Here is a 17,478-nt window from a genome sequence, read left to right on the forward strand (position 1 = left end):
CGGCCCGCCTCACTGACCAGGCTCCTCGCCCCTTCGCCCATCTCCTCGCCCCAAACCGTTTGCCAGCCAGCCCTGGCACAGCACCCAGTCCGCGCGGCGGGGCTCTCACTGGCCGGGCCCTGATGGGCAGGTCGGCCCGCCCCCGCCGGTGCCCCGCCCGGAGACATAAAGCCTGCCAGGCCGCTCCGGAGGCACCTGTGCCGTCGCCATGAAGGGGAGCAGCACCCTCCTGCTGGCGGCCGCCACCCTGCTCTGCGCCTGCGGTGAGTCCCTGCCGGGGCCTCGGCACGTTCCGGGGGGGGGGGGGGGGGGCGCTAGGAAGCTGAAACCCAGGCGCTGGGCCCTCACCGTGGACGGCGCCCCCCTTCCCAGGACCCCAACCCCTCCTCCATCACAGAACAGACGTGGGCAACCACCCGGCCCCTGCCAACTCCATACCCACCCCAGCCCAGCCTGACCCTCCCCTCCCAGCCCCAGGCCAGCCAAGCTCGCACGGAGCGGGGGGGTTCCCGTGTTTGGGGCTCAATCCCCCTCCTCCCCCGGACCCAGAAGCCTGGAGTGAAGAAAGCTGAGGTTAGGGTGATGGGCGGTGTCCGCAGGCGGGTGGGTCGGGGATGTTGTGGGGGAAGACCGGGGGCAGGTGAGGCAGCGTCATTGTGGGGGACACCGGGGGCAGGTGAGGCAGCGTCATTGTGGGGGACACCGGGGGCAGTGAGGCGGGAGCCCCGGAGGTGAGGGCCGGCTCTGTCCCCGCACCGTGCAGGGCTGGCCGCAGGGGAGGACGACAACGAGTTCTTCATGGACTTCCTGCAAACGCTGCTGGTGGGGGACCCAGAGGAGCTCTACTCGGGGCCCCTGAGCAAGTACGACGTCAACGCGGACTGCAGGGAGGCGCTGGCCGAGCTCAAGTCCTGCATAGACGGCCTGCAGCCCGCGCACAAGGCGGAGCTGATCAAGCTGCTGGTACTGGGCCGGGCGCCCTCCTCCCCCGGCCTGCAGCCCACCCCCACCTGCTCAGCATCAGGGCGACGCCCAGGCTCACTGCCCGGGGGCAGCCCCCAGCCCCCCCACACACACCCCACTTCCCCAGCGGGCAGCAGGGCCCCAGCTGCAGTGCCCGAGCCCACCGCCCCCACAGGGTGGCCTCGCCCGTTTTCCCAGCGGCTCTCCCGTGATTGGTCACCGGAGGGCACCCGCCCGTGTCTGCCTTGCAGGTGGCTGTGCTGGGCTGAGGACGGCGCCTCGGGACCCGACGTGGCCACGAGCAGCCACAGGACCAGCTACACGAGCCGCCGTGGCCACGCCACCCACGGCCACTTCCCCAGAGTGATTTTATCCGCCCCGTTCAATCAATAAACCTCCTGCAGGCCAGGCTCCGGCTCCTGTCTCCGCCCACACTCAGGCTCACACGCACACACACACACACACACACACACACACACACACACGCGCGCGCGCGCGCGCGCGAGCACACACACGTACACACACACGTGCTCGCGCACGCATACACACAGGTGCCCATACATGGGTTGCACGCATGAAGCATGCACCTGTAAGTGCCCCACACAGACGGCGGACCCCCAAACCGGGGGAATCTAGTCTGAGGCCCGTGGAGGCCGAGGACCGAGCAAGATGGAAGGCAGGGAGGCCACGGGCAGGAGAAGGCGTGCAGCCGCGGTGGGCGGGAACAGGGGCTCGAAGCCGGGCTGGCGGGTGGCCAGGGGAGGTGGCCGGGCCAGGGGGCGGGCCGGGGGGCGGCGGGGGGGAGGGGCCGGGCCGGGGGGCGGCGAGGGGAGGTGGCCGGGCTGGGGGCCGGCGGGGGGGAGGTGGCCGGGCCGGGGGGCGGCGGGGGGGAGGTGGCCGGGCTGGGGGGGGGGGCCGGCTGGGGGGCGGTCGTTCTGAGCCGATAAGCACACGGTGAGCACAGGCCCGGGTCCCGGGGCTGAGAGCAATCAGTCCCCGAAGTCGCCCAGGGAGGGGCCTGGAACACACCCCGCCGCAGCCCCAGGAGGAACCTGAGGGGGGAAGGCAGGCCCCGGGGGTGAGGACCCCGAGGGGCCGCTGGCCAGCAGGGCGCCGGCACAGAGCTCCTCCAGCCCTCGCGCACCGACGAGCACAGCCACCCTCACCGGGGACCCCCGCCCCCCTGCCTGCGCCCCGCTCAGTGGCTCCGCTGGGCGCTCAGCAGGGGTGCTCCTTGGCCAGCGGGGAGCACGGGCCTGCGGGCGGGGTTCTTCTAACAGAAGCCATTGTCTGCATCACAGAGCCGGCCATCAGAACGCACCATCCCACAGAGCCACATTCTAGAGCTCGGGGGCCGGGGCCCCCCGACTCTCAAAGCCCCCGGTGGGAGGTGGCAGCCTTCCTCTCCATGTCCCTCTGTCGGGACCTCCCTGACGCGGAGCGCGATGCAGCGGGACCGCCTCTGAGGAGGCGCGGCCCGTAGGTTCTCGGAGCGCCGCACCTGGACCAGGTCAGGGCCTCCCAGGGGCCCCGCGCTCCCCACAGCCCAGCCTCAGCGAGGAGCCCCCACCTCCACCCCTGCCCGGCCGCACGCCCAGCACCCCTGAGCGGGAGGAGGCTGGCCAGACCCCCTGGAGCAGGGCGGGTGGCCGGGGGCCCAGAAGGGACAGCCAGCCTGGGCGTGTCCCGAGCTGCCGCTGCGGCCTGGGCCTGGGGGGGCACAGCAAACCCCAGGAGCGTCCACTGCCCGAGGCATGGGCCCAGCTGCCCCCTGCTGAGGAGTGGGGGGCCTGCAGCCCGCCCACCGTGGGGGCACAGGCAGGGCCTCCCAGCCTGTGCTCACCCTCCTCCTGACAGAGCCGGCCATGACGGAAGAAGTATGGGTGGGAACCTGGCGGCCCCATCGGCCCCGGGGGCCCATCATGGCCCTCTACAGCAGCCCCGGCCCCAAGTACCTGATTCCACCCACCACAGGCAGGTGCCGGGGCCTGGAAGGGGTGGGAGGGCCAGCCAGGAGTGGGGTGGGCCTGGGGAGGGCTGGGGAAGGGCCTGGGGAGGGGTGGGGAAGGGCCTGGGGAGGGGTGGGGAAGGGCCTGGGGAGGGATGGGGAAGGGCCTGGGGAGGGGTGGGGAAGGGCCTGGGGAGGGGTGGGGAAGGGCCTGGGGAGGGGTGGGGAAGGGCCTGGGGAGGGGTGGGGAAGGGCCTGGGGAGGGATGGGGAAGGGCCTGGGGCTCCCCCCGACTCCCAGCATCAACCCCTCTGGGTCGGTAGGGTGGGGAATGGGGTGGGGAATGGGTCGGCTCGGGGCACTCAGCGTCCCCGCCCACAGGCTTCGTGAAGCACACGCCCACCAAGCTGCGTGCACCCGCCTACAGCTTCCGCGGGGCCCCCCTGCTCCTGACCGAGAACTGCTCCCCGGGGCCTCGATACAGCGTGAACCCCAAGGTACTGAGGACTGGCAAGGACCTCGGCCCCGCCTTCTCCATCCTGGGGCGCTACCACACCAAGACCACGATGACCCCTGGCCCCGGTGAGTGACAGTGGCCCAGCCCGGCCCGGCCCTGCAGCAGCCACTGCCCCGGGAGCCGGAGCCGGAGCGGAGCCGGGGCGGGAGGGAGCACCCCGTCCTGGCAGCCTGGGCGCCTTCTCCTCGGAGCTGCTGACCCCGGGGGAGCCCCGACCGCCTGGCCCAGCGCTGACCTGGGCCTCCTGGGCCCCTGCCCCACCCCCAAGCCCCCTTTGCACTCCGGACACCTCAGTCACCATCCGTGTGGGGGCCCGAGGGCCCGGCGCCCACAATGTCGGGGGTCATCCTGGCCCTCCCAGCACCCCCTGCTCCTGTCCTCCCGCAGGCGACTACTTTCCAGAGAAATCTACCAAGTATGTGTTCGACTCGGCGCCCAGCCACTCCATTTCTGCCCGGACCAAGACCTTCCGCGTGGACAGCACCCCAGGTCCGTGGCCGAGCGGGTGGGGACCCGGGTGGGGAGGGAGGTGGGCAGTCCAGGGCGGAGCCAGCGGAGACTCAGCACTGCGCCCCCCCCCCCCTCCAGGCCCTGCCGCCTACATGCTGCCCATGGTGATGGGGCCCCACACGGTCGGCAAGGCCTCCCAGCCCTCCTACTCCATCAAGGGCCGCAGCAAGCTGGGCGGCTTCAGCGACGACCTGCATAAGGCAAGGGGCGCCCGGGGGCCGTCTGACCCCCCATCCCTCCCCCCAGGACCCCCCCGACCCCCCCTCCTGAGGCGCCTCATCTCCACCCCCTGGGTGTCGGCCACGTGCCTGGGCCACCTTCGAGGGCGGAGGAGGGCTGAGCAGTGAGGGGTCCCCGGGGCCCTGTGGGGGCGGGCGGCTGGCAGGAGGCGGGAGGACACTGAGCCGTGAGGCACTGGGGGCGGGTTCTGGAGGGGCTCGTGCGGAGCCGCTCCGAGGCCCCAGGACGGGTCCCAGCGGGAATCGGCCTCACGCACTCGCTCAGAGATGAGATGGGGCTGCCACACACTGGGGGTCACTGCCACCATGAGGCTGAAATCGGGGGGGGGGGGCGGGTGTGCGGGGGGACCCACAGCACTGGGGTTTCACCGCCACGGGAACGCTGTGGAGACAGGAGGGCCCTGACCCACGTGCACAGTGACTTGGGGCCGGAAGCGCCCCCGGCACTGGCCCTGGCCCCCCGGGTCGCTGCCCTGGCAGCCACGCCTGTCTGAGCCTCTCGCCTCCCAGACCCCAGGTCCTGCGGCCTACCACCAGACCGACGTGCAGGTGACCAAGTTCAAGGCTCCGCAGTACACCATTGCGGCCCGAGTGGAGCCCCCGGGGGACAAGACCCTCAAGCCAGGACCAGGAGCCCACAGCCCCGAGAAGGTCTGGGAGGCCGAGGGGTGCAGGGAAGAGGGTGGGGCCCGGGAGACCCGGCCCAGGCTGGCTGGGGCGGGAGATGGGCCTGTGGGGTGGGGGCAGGGGTGCCGGCCCCTCACAGCTTCTCCTCCGCCAGGTGACAGTGACCAAGCCCTGCGCCCCCATCGTCACCTTCGGCATCAAACATTCCGACTACATGACCCCCCTGATCCTGCAGGTGGACTAGCCCGGGAGGGACAGGGACCTGGGAGAACCCACCCACCCCGCCTGGCTGCGGGCCGAAGCACGCGTGTTTGGACAATTATGACATTTTTCTATGCATCCCCATTTGCTAATTGTGCGCCCACATGTATAATAAATCATGGTTCCATTTGCCATGGACTTGTCTTGGGGTAGGGGGAGGCTTTGCCAGCCTGGGGTCTGGGCAGACAGGAGGGCTGGGGGCGCGGCTGCCCTGACCCCATGGGCACACCTGCGCCTCTCCCACGTGCTCTCCCTTCCCGATGGGCTCTCCCCACCTGGGGAGGGGTCTGTTCCGCCCCTCGAATCTGCAGTGACCGCCCCGAACTGCTGCTAGGTGACTTCCGGGCCGGGCCACCCCACCCCACCCGGCTCCCCTCAGCAACAGCCCCACGTTGTCGGGGCACAGCCCCTGCAGCCGCTGGGCAGCTGGCCCATCCGACCCTCCGCTCGCCCAGCAGCTGTGGGAGAAACCTCCGGTGACGCAGTCGTCCTGTGTCCAGGTGAGGCCCCGGCATCCTGGAGCAGACGGCCTGTCCTGTCCCAGCCACGAACTGGGGCATAGGTCACTTGTGATTTTTAAAAATTATATTCTTATCGACTTCAGAGAGGGAGAGGAAGAGAGAGATATCAATGATGAGAATCACTGACCAGCTGCCCTCTGCACGCCCCACTGGGGATCGAGCCCACAACCCGGGCGCGTGGCCTGACCAGGAATCCAACAACCTCCTGGCTCACAGGCTGACGCTCAGCCCAGGCCATACAGCTGGGCTCACTGCAATGAGTGACGACGTCTCTGGGTTTTTCAGTCCTCACAGGAGGCTGCTATTAACTTCAGAGCGGGAGAAACATCAGCCAGCTGCCTTCTGGATGCATGCTGACCGGGAACCGAACCCGTGACCTCCTGGTGTATAGGATTACACTCCAGGCCACTGAGCAATCGGGCCACGGCTGAGTGACTTGGTAGGGCGCCATGACACCTCCCAGCCAGGCAGGAAGCACAGGACAGGGCAGGGGTCAGCCCACTGGCTCCTAAGAGGCGAGGCAGCCACGTCCAGGCTGAGTTCCAGAACCCTGGGCAGAGCACGCGTCTGAGGGAACGAGTGAGGAGGCCAGGGACCTGGGAACCCCGAGGGGAAGCAGGCGGGTCCAGCCCCTAAGAGCCCACAGCGTCCGGGGACCGGGGTCAGTGCCAGAGCCCTCTCAAGCCCAAGGAAACGAGGCCGTTCGCTCCACATTTTTATTGTCTTGTCCTGGAGTCGTGGGGGAGCCTGGCAGTCCGTCCTCACAGGACACGGCAGCTCTCAGGGCTCAGTCTCGGCAGCCCCGCCCCCCGCCCCCAGCACAGCATTAGGTGCCGTGTGCACAGCACACCCGTCTGAGCGGGGTGAGCAGGAGGGAGTCGGCCCGCACGCCCCCTTCGTGGAACCCACCCTCACCCTCGAAGCAGGAAGCCCAGGCCCCACGAGGGCTGAAGCTGCAGGGGCCCCGGAGACGGAGAGGTGGGCGCACAGCAGGGAGTCAGACGGGACGCACCCTGGAGGCCAGCCAAGCGCACAGGTGGCCGCCTCCTCTGCGCGGCAGGGGCACAGCCTCGGGGTGGTCACCTGGCGCCCCGGCCCAGCCGCGTTCTCGGGGCGGGAGGTCAGCACCGCAGGCTCAGGGAGGCGCGGGGGCGCGGAGCACAGGTTGTGTCTGCAGGGCCCGGCGGCGGCCCGCAGGCGGCGGCAGCAGCGTGGTGACATGCACAAGCCCCCACGAGGGTTCACTGGAGGAGCAGAGGCCGAGCCAGAGCCGAGGCGCCCGGGGTCACAGGCAGGACCATCACGGAGGGGAAGCAGCCGAGACAGAGGGGGTTCGAGAGCTCGGTGACAAATGAGCATGCGCTGGAGGGCACGGCAGGCAGAGCAGAGCCCTTGGGACCCCCTCCCTGGAGGCTGAGGGGCCCCACCAGGTGCGCTGGAGGAGAGAACGGAGGACAGGCGAGGCCTGCTGGGGGGAGGGGAGGAGCAGCGGAAGGCAGGTGGACAGTGGGCCAGCAGTCTTCCGGCAGTAACGGAGTGCCGGGAAGGCAGAGGACGGGACAAAGGCGGGGAGGACGGAGACAATAACTGGTTGTGTGTGGAGACAGGGCGCTGGGATCTCCCTGGGTGAGAAGCCGCGGGCCGGGCCAGGTGGGGTCTGGTTTGTGTGGGCACAGGGCCGGCCAGGTGGGCAGTCAGGGCCCAGGGACAGGCCAGGCTGCAGAACCTGGGGACGAGGCTGGCTCAGAGCTCCCTCACAGCACGGGGACGCCGTGGGAGGAAGGGCTGGCGTGGTGGCGAGGTAATTACCCAGAGACCCTCCAGAAGTGACCACGGGTCCTATGAACAGGGTTCTTGCAGGGAAGCCCGCCGTCAAGACCCATAGAAGCTCTCGCTCAGGTGTACACACACGTGTACGCACATGCACACGCTCCCGACCCTGACTTGCCAAAGGGACCTGCTTCTAGAGCCCTGATCTCCAGGAAACGCATCTGGGGTGGATCCTCAATCCTGAGAAAATGGGGGTTTCTGCTCTTGGATACGCGGCCAAGGGATCCAGAAGGCTGGGGCCTGGGGCGCAGGGCCCCCAGCCAGGACTGCATTCCACTCCTTCATCCGCACCAACTGCTCTTCCCGGAGGTCTGGCTTCAGCCGCGGGACTGGAGGGCAGGCCGAGGTCGAGGTCCAGGCCGAGCAGGGGCCCTCGGCACCGCCGCCCCCCCACACACACACTGTGCTCGGCAGCCCTGGGCAGAAGGAAATGCCACCCTGGGCTGGAACCCGCGTGGGGAAGATGGTGCTGATCTGAGGTTCGCAGCCTCACCTGTTCCCCACGTCAGATCCAGGCACCTGAGAGCAGACGCGGCCTTTCCCAGACAAGGACGGGGCAGAGGAGCCTTGAGGTGTCGGAGCCGAGGGCTGGGGAGGGGCTGCGGGCCACAGGCGGCCACGTGCAGGGTTCCCGGCTGCGCTGCTCCGATGAGCTGCCGGTGCCGCGAGCACCCAGGGCCCCTGCCCCGGCCACACAGCTCAGATCGGAGGCAGCCGGCTCCCGGCCACACGGAGGAGACCGAAGCCACGGTCACCGTTTCAAAGCCGTATTTGGTAGCAGGTCCCCTGCAGCCACACACCGGGGGAGACCCTGGCTGCCCGGGGCGCCCGCACAGCCAGCCCCACTGGCTCACGTCCTTGCTCTGGACAGGAGGTAGGAGAGGATGAAGAAGACCACGATCAGGCCCCCGGCCACGCCGCACAGCAGCTTCCGGTTGTCTCGCCCAGACCGCGCCATCGTGGAGAAGCGCTTCACGCTCCCCGTGAGCAGGCCTGTCGTGCTCATGAAGTCCGAGCCCTGAGGGAGGAACACGGCCGGTCACACGGGCAGAGCCCCCGGTCCCCAGGGCTGCCCAGCGGGCAGAGGGCAGGGCTGACCCTTACCATGCCGTCCAGGTAGCGGTTCTGGTCCTCCGTGTCCCTATCGATGTCCAGGGCCAGCTGGTGCGGACACAGAGGGTCAGGGTCAGGCCGGGGCACATCCGCTGCACAGGACCTGACCCCCCCCCCCCCCGAGACCCACAGGCCCTGCCACCACCAGGGTCGTCCAGGCGCCACCTGGGCCTCACCCGGCGGGAAGCCCATGAAACCCGTCGAGGCCTCTCCCCCTCTGGCCCCCGCTCCAGGGGGACCACACTGACCGCTTTGAGCCGGGTGACCTTGGAGGCCAGGCTGTCAGCCATCCGCATGTTCTCCTGGTCTAGAATCTCCTCCACGGCCCCGGAGCTCTGAGCTGCAGGGAGAGAGAGGCGGAGGGGGCACAGCCCCGGCTCACCCGGGCCCCCTGCGCGCGGCCCTGTGTGGCCTCAGGGCTTCCCTACGATCCCATCTGGCCAGGTCTGACGACCGGGGGGCCTGTGCCCGCCCGTGTGGGTTGAGCAGGTCCAGCCCTAACCCAGGGCCTGGTGCCTGGACTTCGCGCCCCGGGAAAGGCGGCGTGAGCACCTGTCACGGGAGCACCTGTCCCACCTACACGTCCAGGCCGGGGTGGGCAGGCACCCCCAGTGCACAAGCCCAAACGGATCGGTCACTGGCACTGTCGGCCGCCCTGTCTGACAGGTCTGTGCCCCCTCCACGGCACCACCCTCCGTGTGCGTGGGCCGTTCTGGCTGCGCAGTAACGCCGTGCGGGGCAGGAAGGCAGGAGGAGCGCCAGGGCCAGCGGGAGGGCCGCTGCGGGGACCCCCTGTGAACTGAGTCCTGAAGCAGCGACAAGTAACAGGAGGAACCCACTCAGCAATGCTCCCCAACAACAAAGGGGGCGATGTCCACCCGAGGGCAGGGCCCTGGACGAGCACCAGGTGCCCAGACCCAGACGCCTCAACGTGACCCGGCTGCGGGGGCGCGGCCCTGGAACCGTCCGTGTGCCCACGTCCTGCCGCCACTCACGGTCACGAAGCCCCTCAGGCCGAGGCAGCTCAGCGACACCCCACTGCGCAGTGCGACCAGGGCTCCCGGAGGAAATGGGGTGCCCGGACCCCATTCGCTACGAGGCCGGCTGCGGCCCTCCCAGCACGCCGCTCCGGACGGCGGCGTCCGTCTGGCCGACCCGCGCCCCCGGCCCCGCTCCCCGCACTCACCGCGAGTCCAGTCCGCCATCGCGCCCCCGGCCCGCACCGGGCCCCGACCCGCCGCTGCCTCCCGCGACGTGGCACCGTCACGCGAGAGCGCTTCCGGCACGCCCCTTCCGACCCGCCGTCAACTTCCGGCCGAGGGATGGGGCGGTGCGCGGAAGGGAAGTGACGGGACCGGGGAGGGCGGTGCGCGCCTGCGCTCAGCGGGGGGTGTGCTCGGTGCGGGCCGCGGGGCCGGCACGACAGACGCGCGGCCGCAGAGGCGGGGCCCGTGCTTGTGCGTGTCCCCCACGCGCCGCGGTGGGCGCGGGCTGTGTCGTGCCTCCTCGGCCCCCCCGGAACGGGACGCTCTGTCGTGTCTGTCCTTCCAGAGGGGCGACTGCACGGCCTGTGCCCTCCCCCCGCGCGGCCTTCTGCCTCCGCGCCCTCCCCGCCTCGGCCAGGCTGCCACGCCCGCCCGCCGACCCTCGAGCCCGCGCGGCACGCCCCTCCCGAGAGCGGAGGCGGTCACTGTCCAGCCCCAGGGCGACGCCGGCCCCGAGTCGCGGTCACCAAGTCCGACCCTGAGGCCCCGGGCGGACCCCGCGGCAAAGCTTCCAGGTCCCACGTCTCGCCCCCTTGGGGTGCGCGCAGCCCAGGCCCCGCCCCTCCCGCCCCCGCGCAGCCCAGGCCCCGCCCCGCCCCCGCGCAGCCCAGGCCCCGCCCCACCCGCCCGCGCGCAGCCCAGGCCCCGCCCCGCCCCCGCGCAGCCCAGGCCCCGCCCCGCGCAGCCCAGGCCCCGCCCCGCGCCGCGGCGCCGCGCACGCCGGACCTGGGCGGGGCGGGTGGACTGGGGCCCGGAACCGCGGAGCGAGCCCCTCCCGCCTTCCCGGCTCCGGGTGCCCGGCCGTCATGGAGCCCCGAGCGGTTGCGGATGCCGTGGAGACGGGGGAGGAGGACGTGGTCATGGAGGCTCTGCGCGCGTACAACCGCGAGGTGAGCGGGCCCGTGGACGTGGGACGTGCGAGGCGGAGCGGGCAGGGTGGGGCTCGCGCGTGGTCGGCGGAATGCGGGAGTGGGACTGGGAGCGAGCGCGGCGGGCGGGGCGCCGAGGCTGCGGGGCGTTGCTGGGGCGAGGCCGGCCGCGCACCTGGGGGCAGGTGTGTGAGGTGGGGCCCCACCTCCGAGCGGTGCTGCGGCCTGTGCCTGAGCCCGGTCCCCCCGCAGAACTCCCAGAGCTTCACGTTCGATGCTGCCCAGCGGGAGGACAGGCAGGTGCGTGCTGACCGCGGGGCCGGGGGTGGGGGGGACAGGCCGGGGGCTCCCGGTGGGGGGCTTGGTGGAGCCGCTGTCCTCTCCCCGCAGAGACTGGCGGAGCTGCTGGTTTCGGTCCTGGAGCAGGGCTTGCCCCCCTCCCGCCGGGTCACCTGGCTGCAGAGCATCCGCATCCTGTCCAGGGACCGCAGCTGCCTGGACGCCTTCACCGGCCGCCGGAGCCTGCAGGCCCTCGCCTGCTATGCCGGCGTCTCCGAGGGGGCGGCCCCTGGGCCCCTGGACATGGACGTTGTGCTCGAATCCCTCAAGTGCCTGTGCAACCTTGTGCTCAGCAGCCCCCAGGCGCAGGCGCTGGCCGCGGAGGCCCGCCTGGTGGTGAGGCTCGCCCAGCGCGTGGGGCGGCACGGGGAGAGCAGCTTCCCCCACGAGGTCCAGCTCTTTGACCTGCGCCTCCTGTTCTTGCTCACGGCCCTCCGCCCGGAGGTGCGCCAGCAGCTGTTCCAGGAGCTGCAGGGCGTGCCCCTGCTCACGGAGGCCCTGCAGCTGACGCTGGGGGTGACCCCGGGACAGAGCCCCCCGGAGCGCCTTCCTCCCCAGCAGACCGAGCGGGCCATGGAGGCCCTCAAGGTGCTCTTCAACATCACTTTCGACTCCGTCCGGAGGGAAGTGGACGAGGTGAGGGCTGCCCTGCACCCGTGGCTGGTGCCTCCTGGGCCTGCCTTGCCGAGGGGCACCCTACTGTGTCGGGCGTCAGCCTCGGACAGGACGCTCAGCCCGCAGCAAGGGGGTGTCCATTCTGGGCAGCGGCATCAGGGAGGGTCCTGAGGGCGGAGGGGGCTGGGTGGCGAGAGGCTGAGGGCAACTTCCCTACACGGTGATGTCATTCACGGGACCCGTTGCCGTTCCTAATTGGGGGGGGGCGGTGCATTGGAGGAGACAGGTAGTCAGCACGCATGGCCCAGGCAGCAGGACCTCTCTGGCAGCAGGGGGGCAGGTGTGGCTCTGCCACAGGAGCCCCTTCTCTCTGGTCAGGACGACGCTGCTCTTTACCGCCGCCTGGGGACCCTGCTGCGGCACTGTGTGATGGTGGCTGCTGCTGGGGACCGCACGGAGGAGTTCCACGGGTGAGGCGGGCCGGGCCCGTCGTGCTGGAGGGAGGTGCACCCGCCTGTCTGGACGGGGGTGGGGGGCGCCTCCACCTAGAGCACCCACATCCGTCTGGGTGGGACCAGCACCAGGTGTTTCCAGAAACGCTGGGCCAGGAGCCGGGGGCGGGGGGCGGGCGGGCGGGCGGGGGCAGCAGAAGGCGGGTGTCTGCAGGGCTGTGCTCACTCCCCCCCCTTCTCGGTGACCGGCGCTCAGGCAGGTGCTGGCTTTCCGGAGATTGCCTGGGATGCCTCAGCCCAAACAGGGTGGCAGGCGGGGCGCCCTCCCCACCCCTAGTGCTCCCCTGAGACCAGTCCCCCCTCAGCTCCGGCCCCGTGTCGCTCCTTAGGCCCCCGATTGCTGGCTCGTGTCACGTGTAGCCCCGGCAGGTGCACCGAGAGCTGTGCTGCAGAGGGGACCGGGCTTACCAATCCCCTCCCTCTGTCCCCAGCCACGCAGTGAACCTGCTGGGGAACCTGCCCGTCAAGTGTCTGGACGTCCTGCTGGCCCTGGAGCCGCGCAGAGGCTCCCTGGAGTTCCTGGGCGTGAACATGGACGTGATGGGCGCCCTCCTCAGCTTCCTGGAGAAGCGCCTGCACCAGGTGGGCGGGGACCGCCTGCGGGGCTGCCGTGGCCTGCTTCCCCCCGGCTGGGGGAGGTCAGCTCAGGGTACTTGTGTTCTAGACAAGGTCTGAGGGGGCCTGGCCTGGACTCAGTGTCGCTGTGCACAGGCATCCCTTGGGGACCAGCACCAGCTGTCCCCTGACCCACAGGAACCCCGAGCCAGAGGCTCCCGAGGCCTGCAGGTGCCCAACACCGGCCGGCAGGCTCTCACGGCCCCCGGGGAGCTACCAGGTGCTGTGGGGCCGCAGAGCCAGACAGGGTCAGTGGGTCCCTCGGAATCCACGTCACCCACGCGCACGGAGAGCTGGGTCACACACCTGGCATTGGCGTGGCCATGACCGTCTGTCCCTGTCGCTACCGCTGCTGGTGTTGGGGTCCAGGGAGGTACCCAGGCAGCGGTACAGGGGCTGCAGGAGCTCCCTGCAGAGTAGGGGTTGTTCTTGCTAGCTGGCCACCATCTTCTGAGGCCAGTGGTGTCCTAACAGTGTGAAATGCTGTTTCCCCACACCTGGCATGTGGGCGAGGAAGTGGGACTCGGAGCAGCCGAGCCACAGAGCACACGGGAGGCCTGGGAGTTCCACCCGGGCCCTCGGAGCGGGCACCCTCCCGAGCGCCTCCTGCCAGGCCGCGTGGTGCGTGTGGCCCGGCCTGGCGTCGGGCACCGCCTCACCGCGGGCTCCTCTGCAGACGCACCGGCTGAAGGAGGGCGTGGCCCCCGTGCTGAGCGTGCTGACCGAGTGTGCCCGCCTGCACCGCCCCGCCCGCAAGTTCCTGAAGGCCCAGGTATGGCAGGGGCCGGGCGGGCCCTGGTCCCCCCGCCCTGCAGGCCAGGCTGACGGCTGTGCCCCCAGGTGCTGCCCCCGCTGAGGGACGTGAAGACCCGGCCCGAGGTGGGGGAGCTGCTGCGGAACAAGCTGGTTCGCCTCATGACGCACCTGGACACCGACGTGAAGAGGGTGGCCGCCGAGTTCCTGTTCGTCCTGTGCTCGGAGAGCGGTGAGTGTGGGCGGGCGCCCTGCCCCAGCCCCTGCGCACGCTGACCCCGCCCCTCTGCCCCGCAGTGCCCCGCTTCATCAAGTACACGGGCTACGGGAACGCCGCCGGCCTCCTGGCTGCCCGGGGCCTCATGGCAGGGGGCCGGCCTGAGGGCCAGTACTCGGAGGACGAGGACACGGACACAGAGGAGTACAAGGAGGCCAAGGCCAGGTGTGTCTGCGCACCCTCGGGCTCCCCCACCATCTGGGCCCTGGGGTGGGGCGGGGGGGTGGCCTCTGAGCCCGACCCTGTCCCTGGGTGACCGGGTCCTGACGCCCAATGTTTCGCTGAGAACAAAGGGGCCGGGCATCTGGGGGACCAGCCCGAGGGAGTTCCCCCGGTCCTCCGCCCGCAGCCCTCCGGGCCTGGGACTCAGTGCATCCCCCGCCCCTTCCCCGGAAGCAGCATCAACCCGGTGACCGGGCGGGTGGAGGAGAAGCCGCCCAACCCCATGGAGGGCATGACGGAGGAGCAGAAGGAGCACGAGGCCATGAAGCTGGTGACCATGTTCGACAGGCTCTCCAGGTGCGGGTCCGGCGGGAGGGCCACGTCCTGTCCCGAGCCCGGAGGCGGGGCCAGAGGCGGCCAGGGTCCTGGCGGGTCTGTGTTACTCGTGTTTGGAATCACCTGTTCTGGATTGGTGATTGGAGTTGAGGTCAGCATTACGTCCTTTTTTTTTTTTTTTTTTTATGTTTTTATTGACTTTAGAGAGGGAGAGAGAGAGAAACATCAACGATGAAAGAGAATCATCGATCGGCTGCCTCCTGCAGGCCCCACACTGGGGATGGATCCCACAACCTGGGCACGTGCCCTTGACTGGAATCGAACCCGCGACCCTTCAGTCCGTAGACCAACGCTCTATCCACTGAGCCAGGCCGGCTAGGGCCGCATTATGTCCTTTTTACAGATGACGGGAACCGCGGCCCAGAAAAACTTAAGAGCCTGCCTCAGGCATCAAGGCCACTGGCAGCAGTTAGGGTTCGGGCCGGGCTGACAGTGTGAGCGGGCAGCCTGGGGGCGAAGGCGCCACCGGAGCAGGGCGCCCGCCCACCACCCCTCTCCCTGCAGGCACCGCGTCATCCAGCCCATGGGGGTGAGTCCCCGGGGCCAGCTCACCTCCCTGCAGGACGCCGTGTGCGAGAGCATGGAGGGCCAGCTCTCCTCGGATGCAGACTCGGACCCCGACTGAGGACGGCCACCCTGCCCCGTCAGAACCGGTGCTGCTTCCAGCCGTGTCCTCGGGCCCCTCTCTCTTCACTCCCTCAGTCTTGTTCCCGACTCTGCTCTCTGGGACCGTGAGGCCTTGTCCTGCTGTCACCGTGGAAACCGGCTTCCTCAGGTGACGCGGTCTCGTGAGCCAGGAGGGTGTGCGCGGCGGCTGCTCCCGAGGGCGGCAGGAAGGAAGCCCAGAGCCAGGCGGTCGGGCAGGTGCTGCCTTTGAGAGGGGAAGAACCTGCTAGAACACGTTCTAATGTCAGGAACACTGCAAGGGCTGTGTGCTGTCCCTGTCCCCACGGAGCGCCTCCCGGTCCTGGCGCAGCTGCCTCGGCTGTCCACGGCGCCCGAGCTCCCACCGCTTTCACAGTTGACTCTCCGTCGATCCCCCTGGCGTGGCTCATAAACACGAGGACCCTGCTCGTGAGCCGGTACTCTGTACCCTACCGAGTCCCACAAGCGTCACAGAAACGTCCCGGAGTTTCGGGCAAGTGTGTGTGTGTGTGTGTGTGTGTGAACATGTGTTAAATACCCAGTAAAGGCGTGCTAAGGAGAAAGAAGCTAGTCTTGTTCTTTGCACAATTGAACACTTTTCCCAGGTTGACATGCAAGTCTTTTTTTAAAAATATATTATTGATTTTAGAGAGGAAGGGAGAGGGAGAGAAACATCAATGATGAGAGAGAATCGTGGACCGGCTGCCTCCTGAATGCTCCGTACTGGGGACCAAGCCCACAACCCGGGCATGTGCCCTGACCGGAATCGAACCTGGGACCCTTGAGTCCGCAGGCCGACGCTCTATCCACTGAGCCAAACCCGCCAGGGTGACACTCGTCTTTTCTTGTTGAGCAGTGAGGCCACCAGACGCCCTTCTGAGGAGTCGAGTCCTTAAACCTGCTCCTGAGCTCCCGTCCAGGGTCCTACGGGCAGCACGCCGCAGGAAGGAGGGAGCAGGTGGGGCGGCGACCTGGGAGGGGTGGGGGCTCCGTCTGCGTCTGAGGCTAATCCTAGTGGCGTGCCTGCCAGGGCAGCCGCAGGGTCTGGGACAGATGGGTTTCCGGGGGAGGCTAATGTCAAAGGCAGGCGTTGGGTGAACAGGACGTGAGGGGTGACGTGGGGACCAATGTTCCGTCCTTGGACCCCCCACATCCCCTTTCCACACTCACTGTCCCCTTTGAGGGGACAAGAAGGAAAGGACGCCCAACGTCTACAGTAAAGTTTATTTCATGGTGGAAGTGAAGGACAGCACCCTCCTAAGGAGACCCCTCCTAAGGAGACCGACATGCCAGCAGAGCCCAGGGCACGGCTTGGGAGCCAGGCCCCGCTCGGGAGGCGGCTGGGCCCGCTCCGCCTGGGCCAGGCCTCAGACAGACAGACACACTGAGCTGCCCTGCAGGCGGAGGAGGCCTGGACACGGCGGGTGCAGCCTGCGTGGGCCGGGGTCTCGGCCCGGGTCAGAAGGAAGCCTGGGCAGTACAGCCTCCACACGTGGAGAGGCACCTGCAGGGCGGGCGGGCCGTACCGCCGACGGGCAGCGCGGCGGGAACAGGGCGGGCACGGCGCCAGCGGGTCACGCTCCGCCCCTCGGTCCAGGTTCTGGGTCAGCCAGTTTGTACACCTGCCCCAGCTGTCCTCAGGCATGAGGTCTGCCCGGAAACGGGTGGTGACTCCAGGCGCCCAGTGCTGGCGGGGGACAGCCGTGCCCTATCTGTCCCGGCCACTGAGCTGGAACAGAGGAGAGGGCAGTCGGTCACCTGGAAACACCTGGACAGGCAACGCCAGCGGCACAAACTTCCTAAAGCGAAGCTTTCTGTCCACAAACGCCGCTGTGGAGCCAAATCAGCTGATGCCGGCAGGGCGGGGAAGCAGCCATTGCGGCGTACCCGGCACTTCCTCCTGGACAGCAACTCAACCCCTAAAGTCATAACCCGACTTACACCCCTTGGGAGACCAGGGGGCACCGCGGGGCAGATCTTACAGGACCAGCTCCCCAGCCCACAGGCTCCCGGCAGCCTTGCTGTGGTGGGCGAGGTCAGCCCGAGCGGGAGCCCCAGGAGCTGCCAGGCTGTGCCTCTGCCCCTCTGCCCGTGGGCGTCGGGACCTGGATGGTCTTCACTCGCCTCCTCCTAGCACCTGGCACCTGGCGCCAGCCTACGTCTCAGCCCTGAGAACCAGCCCGAACGAAAGGCCTGGAATGACGACGGAGACCTAAGGGCAGTCTGACCCTTAGCCTCAGCTCTTTCTGGTCCAACTTGGCAGGAGACGAGGCTGCGGCCAGAGGGGGCTTCTGCCAGAGGGGGTGACGGCGCAGCCGGAGGGTGGGTTCCCAAACGTCCGCCTGGGCCACAGGAACCGGATCAGCACACCCTGGGGACTCCCGCGGGGGAGGGGCGGGGGTCTCCCTCCTGGGGAAGTCACGCAGCACAGCGACAGGCGGGTCCCCGGGAAACCCCACCTTCTGTAGCCGCTTGTCTGTGGGTTTGACCCCTGGAGCTTC

The 17,478-nt window shown here is 69.3% G+C and overlaps 5 protein-coding genes across 5 annotated transcripts in view; 3 read left to right on the forward strand and 2 right to left on the reverse strand.

Annotated features, from left to right (window-relative positions):
• Positions 1 to 1,325, forward strand: SCGB1C1 (secretoglobin family 1C member 1). The gene is made up of 3 exons (XM_028136514.2): positions 1 to 263; positions 764 to 963; positions 1,215 to 1,325. The coding sequence occupies exons 1-3, from the start codon at positions 209 to 211 to the stop codon at positions 1,230 to 1,232; spliced, it is 273 nt and encodes a 90-aa protein (XP_027992315.1). The 5' UTR covers positions 1 to 208; the 3' UTR covers positions 1,233 to 1,325.
• A 979-nt stretch (positions 1,326 to 2,304) lies between these two features.
• ODF3 (outer dense fiber of sperm tails 3) lies at positions 2,305 to 5,197 on the forward strand. Its single transcript, XM_008159586.3, has 7 exons — positions 2,305 to 2,473; positions 2,821 to 2,937; positions 3,293 to 3,493; positions 3,816 to 3,917; positions 4,017 to 4,138; positions 4,688 to 4,828; positions 4,959 to 5,197. Exons 2-7 carry the CDS (start codon positions 2,829 to 2,831, stop codon positions 5,046 to 5,048), a joined length of 765 nt encoding a protein of 254 aa, XP_008157808.1. The 5' UTR covers positions 2,305 to 2,473; positions 2,821 to 2,828; the 3' UTR covers positions 5,049 to 5,197.
• A 2,970-nt stretch (positions 5,198 to 8,167) lies between these two features.
• On the reverse strand, positions 8,168 to 9,969 carry BET1L (Bet1 golgi vesicular membrane trafficking protein like). Its single transcript, XM_054725387.1, has 4 exons — positions 9,716 to 9,969; positions 8,778 to 8,869; positions 8,521 to 8,577; positions 8,168 to 8,434 (listed from the first exon to the last, which is right to left on the reverse strand). The coding sequence occupies exons 1-4, from the start codon at positions 9,732 to 9,734 to the stop codon at positions 8,267 to 8,269; spliced, it is 336 nt and encodes a 111-aa protein (XP_054581362.1). The 5' UTR covers positions 9,735 to 9,969; the 3' UTR covers positions 8,168 to 8,266.
• A 541-nt stretch (positions 9,970 to 10,510) lies between these two features.
• RIC8A (RIC8 guanine nucleotide exchange factor A) lies at positions 10,511 to 15,531 on the forward strand. The gene is made up of 10 exons (XM_054725495.1): positions 10,511 to 10,684; positions 10,916 to 10,963; positions 11,054 to 11,638; positions 11,996 to 12,087; positions 12,561 to 12,711; positions 13,421 to 13,516; positions 13,585 to 13,729; positions 13,795 to 13,939; positions 14,174 to 14,293; positions 14,837 to 15,531. The coding sequence occupies exons 1-10, from the start codon at positions 10,601 to 10,603 to the stop codon at positions 14,955 to 14,957; spliced, it is 1,587 nt and encodes a 528-aa protein (XP_054581470.1). The 5' UTR covers positions 10,511 to 10,600; the 3' UTR covers positions 14,958 to 15,531.
• A 687-nt stretch (positions 15,532 to 16,218) lies between these two features.
• The window catches only part of SIRT3 (sirtuin 3), a 12,813-nt gene continuing 11,553 nt past the window's right edge, over positions 16,219 to 17,478 (reverse strand). The window contains exon 7 of the mRNA XM_054724763.1: positions 16,219 to 16,706. Within this exon, the coding sequence (XP_054580738.1) occupies positions 16,686 to 16,706 (21 nt within the window). The 3' untranslated portion in view covers positions 16,219 to 16,685. The remainder of the gene's footprint in view (positions 16,707 to 17,478) is intronic.

Source organism: Eptesicus fuscus, chromosome 13, assembly GCF_027574615.1.
Source record: "Eptesicus fuscus isolate TK198812 chromosome 13, DD_ASM_mEF_20220401, whole genome shotgun sequence".
Classification (NCBI taxonomy): domain Eukaryota; kingdom Metazoa; phylum Chordata; class Mammalia; order Chiroptera; family Vespertilionidae; genus Eptesicus; species Eptesicus fuscus.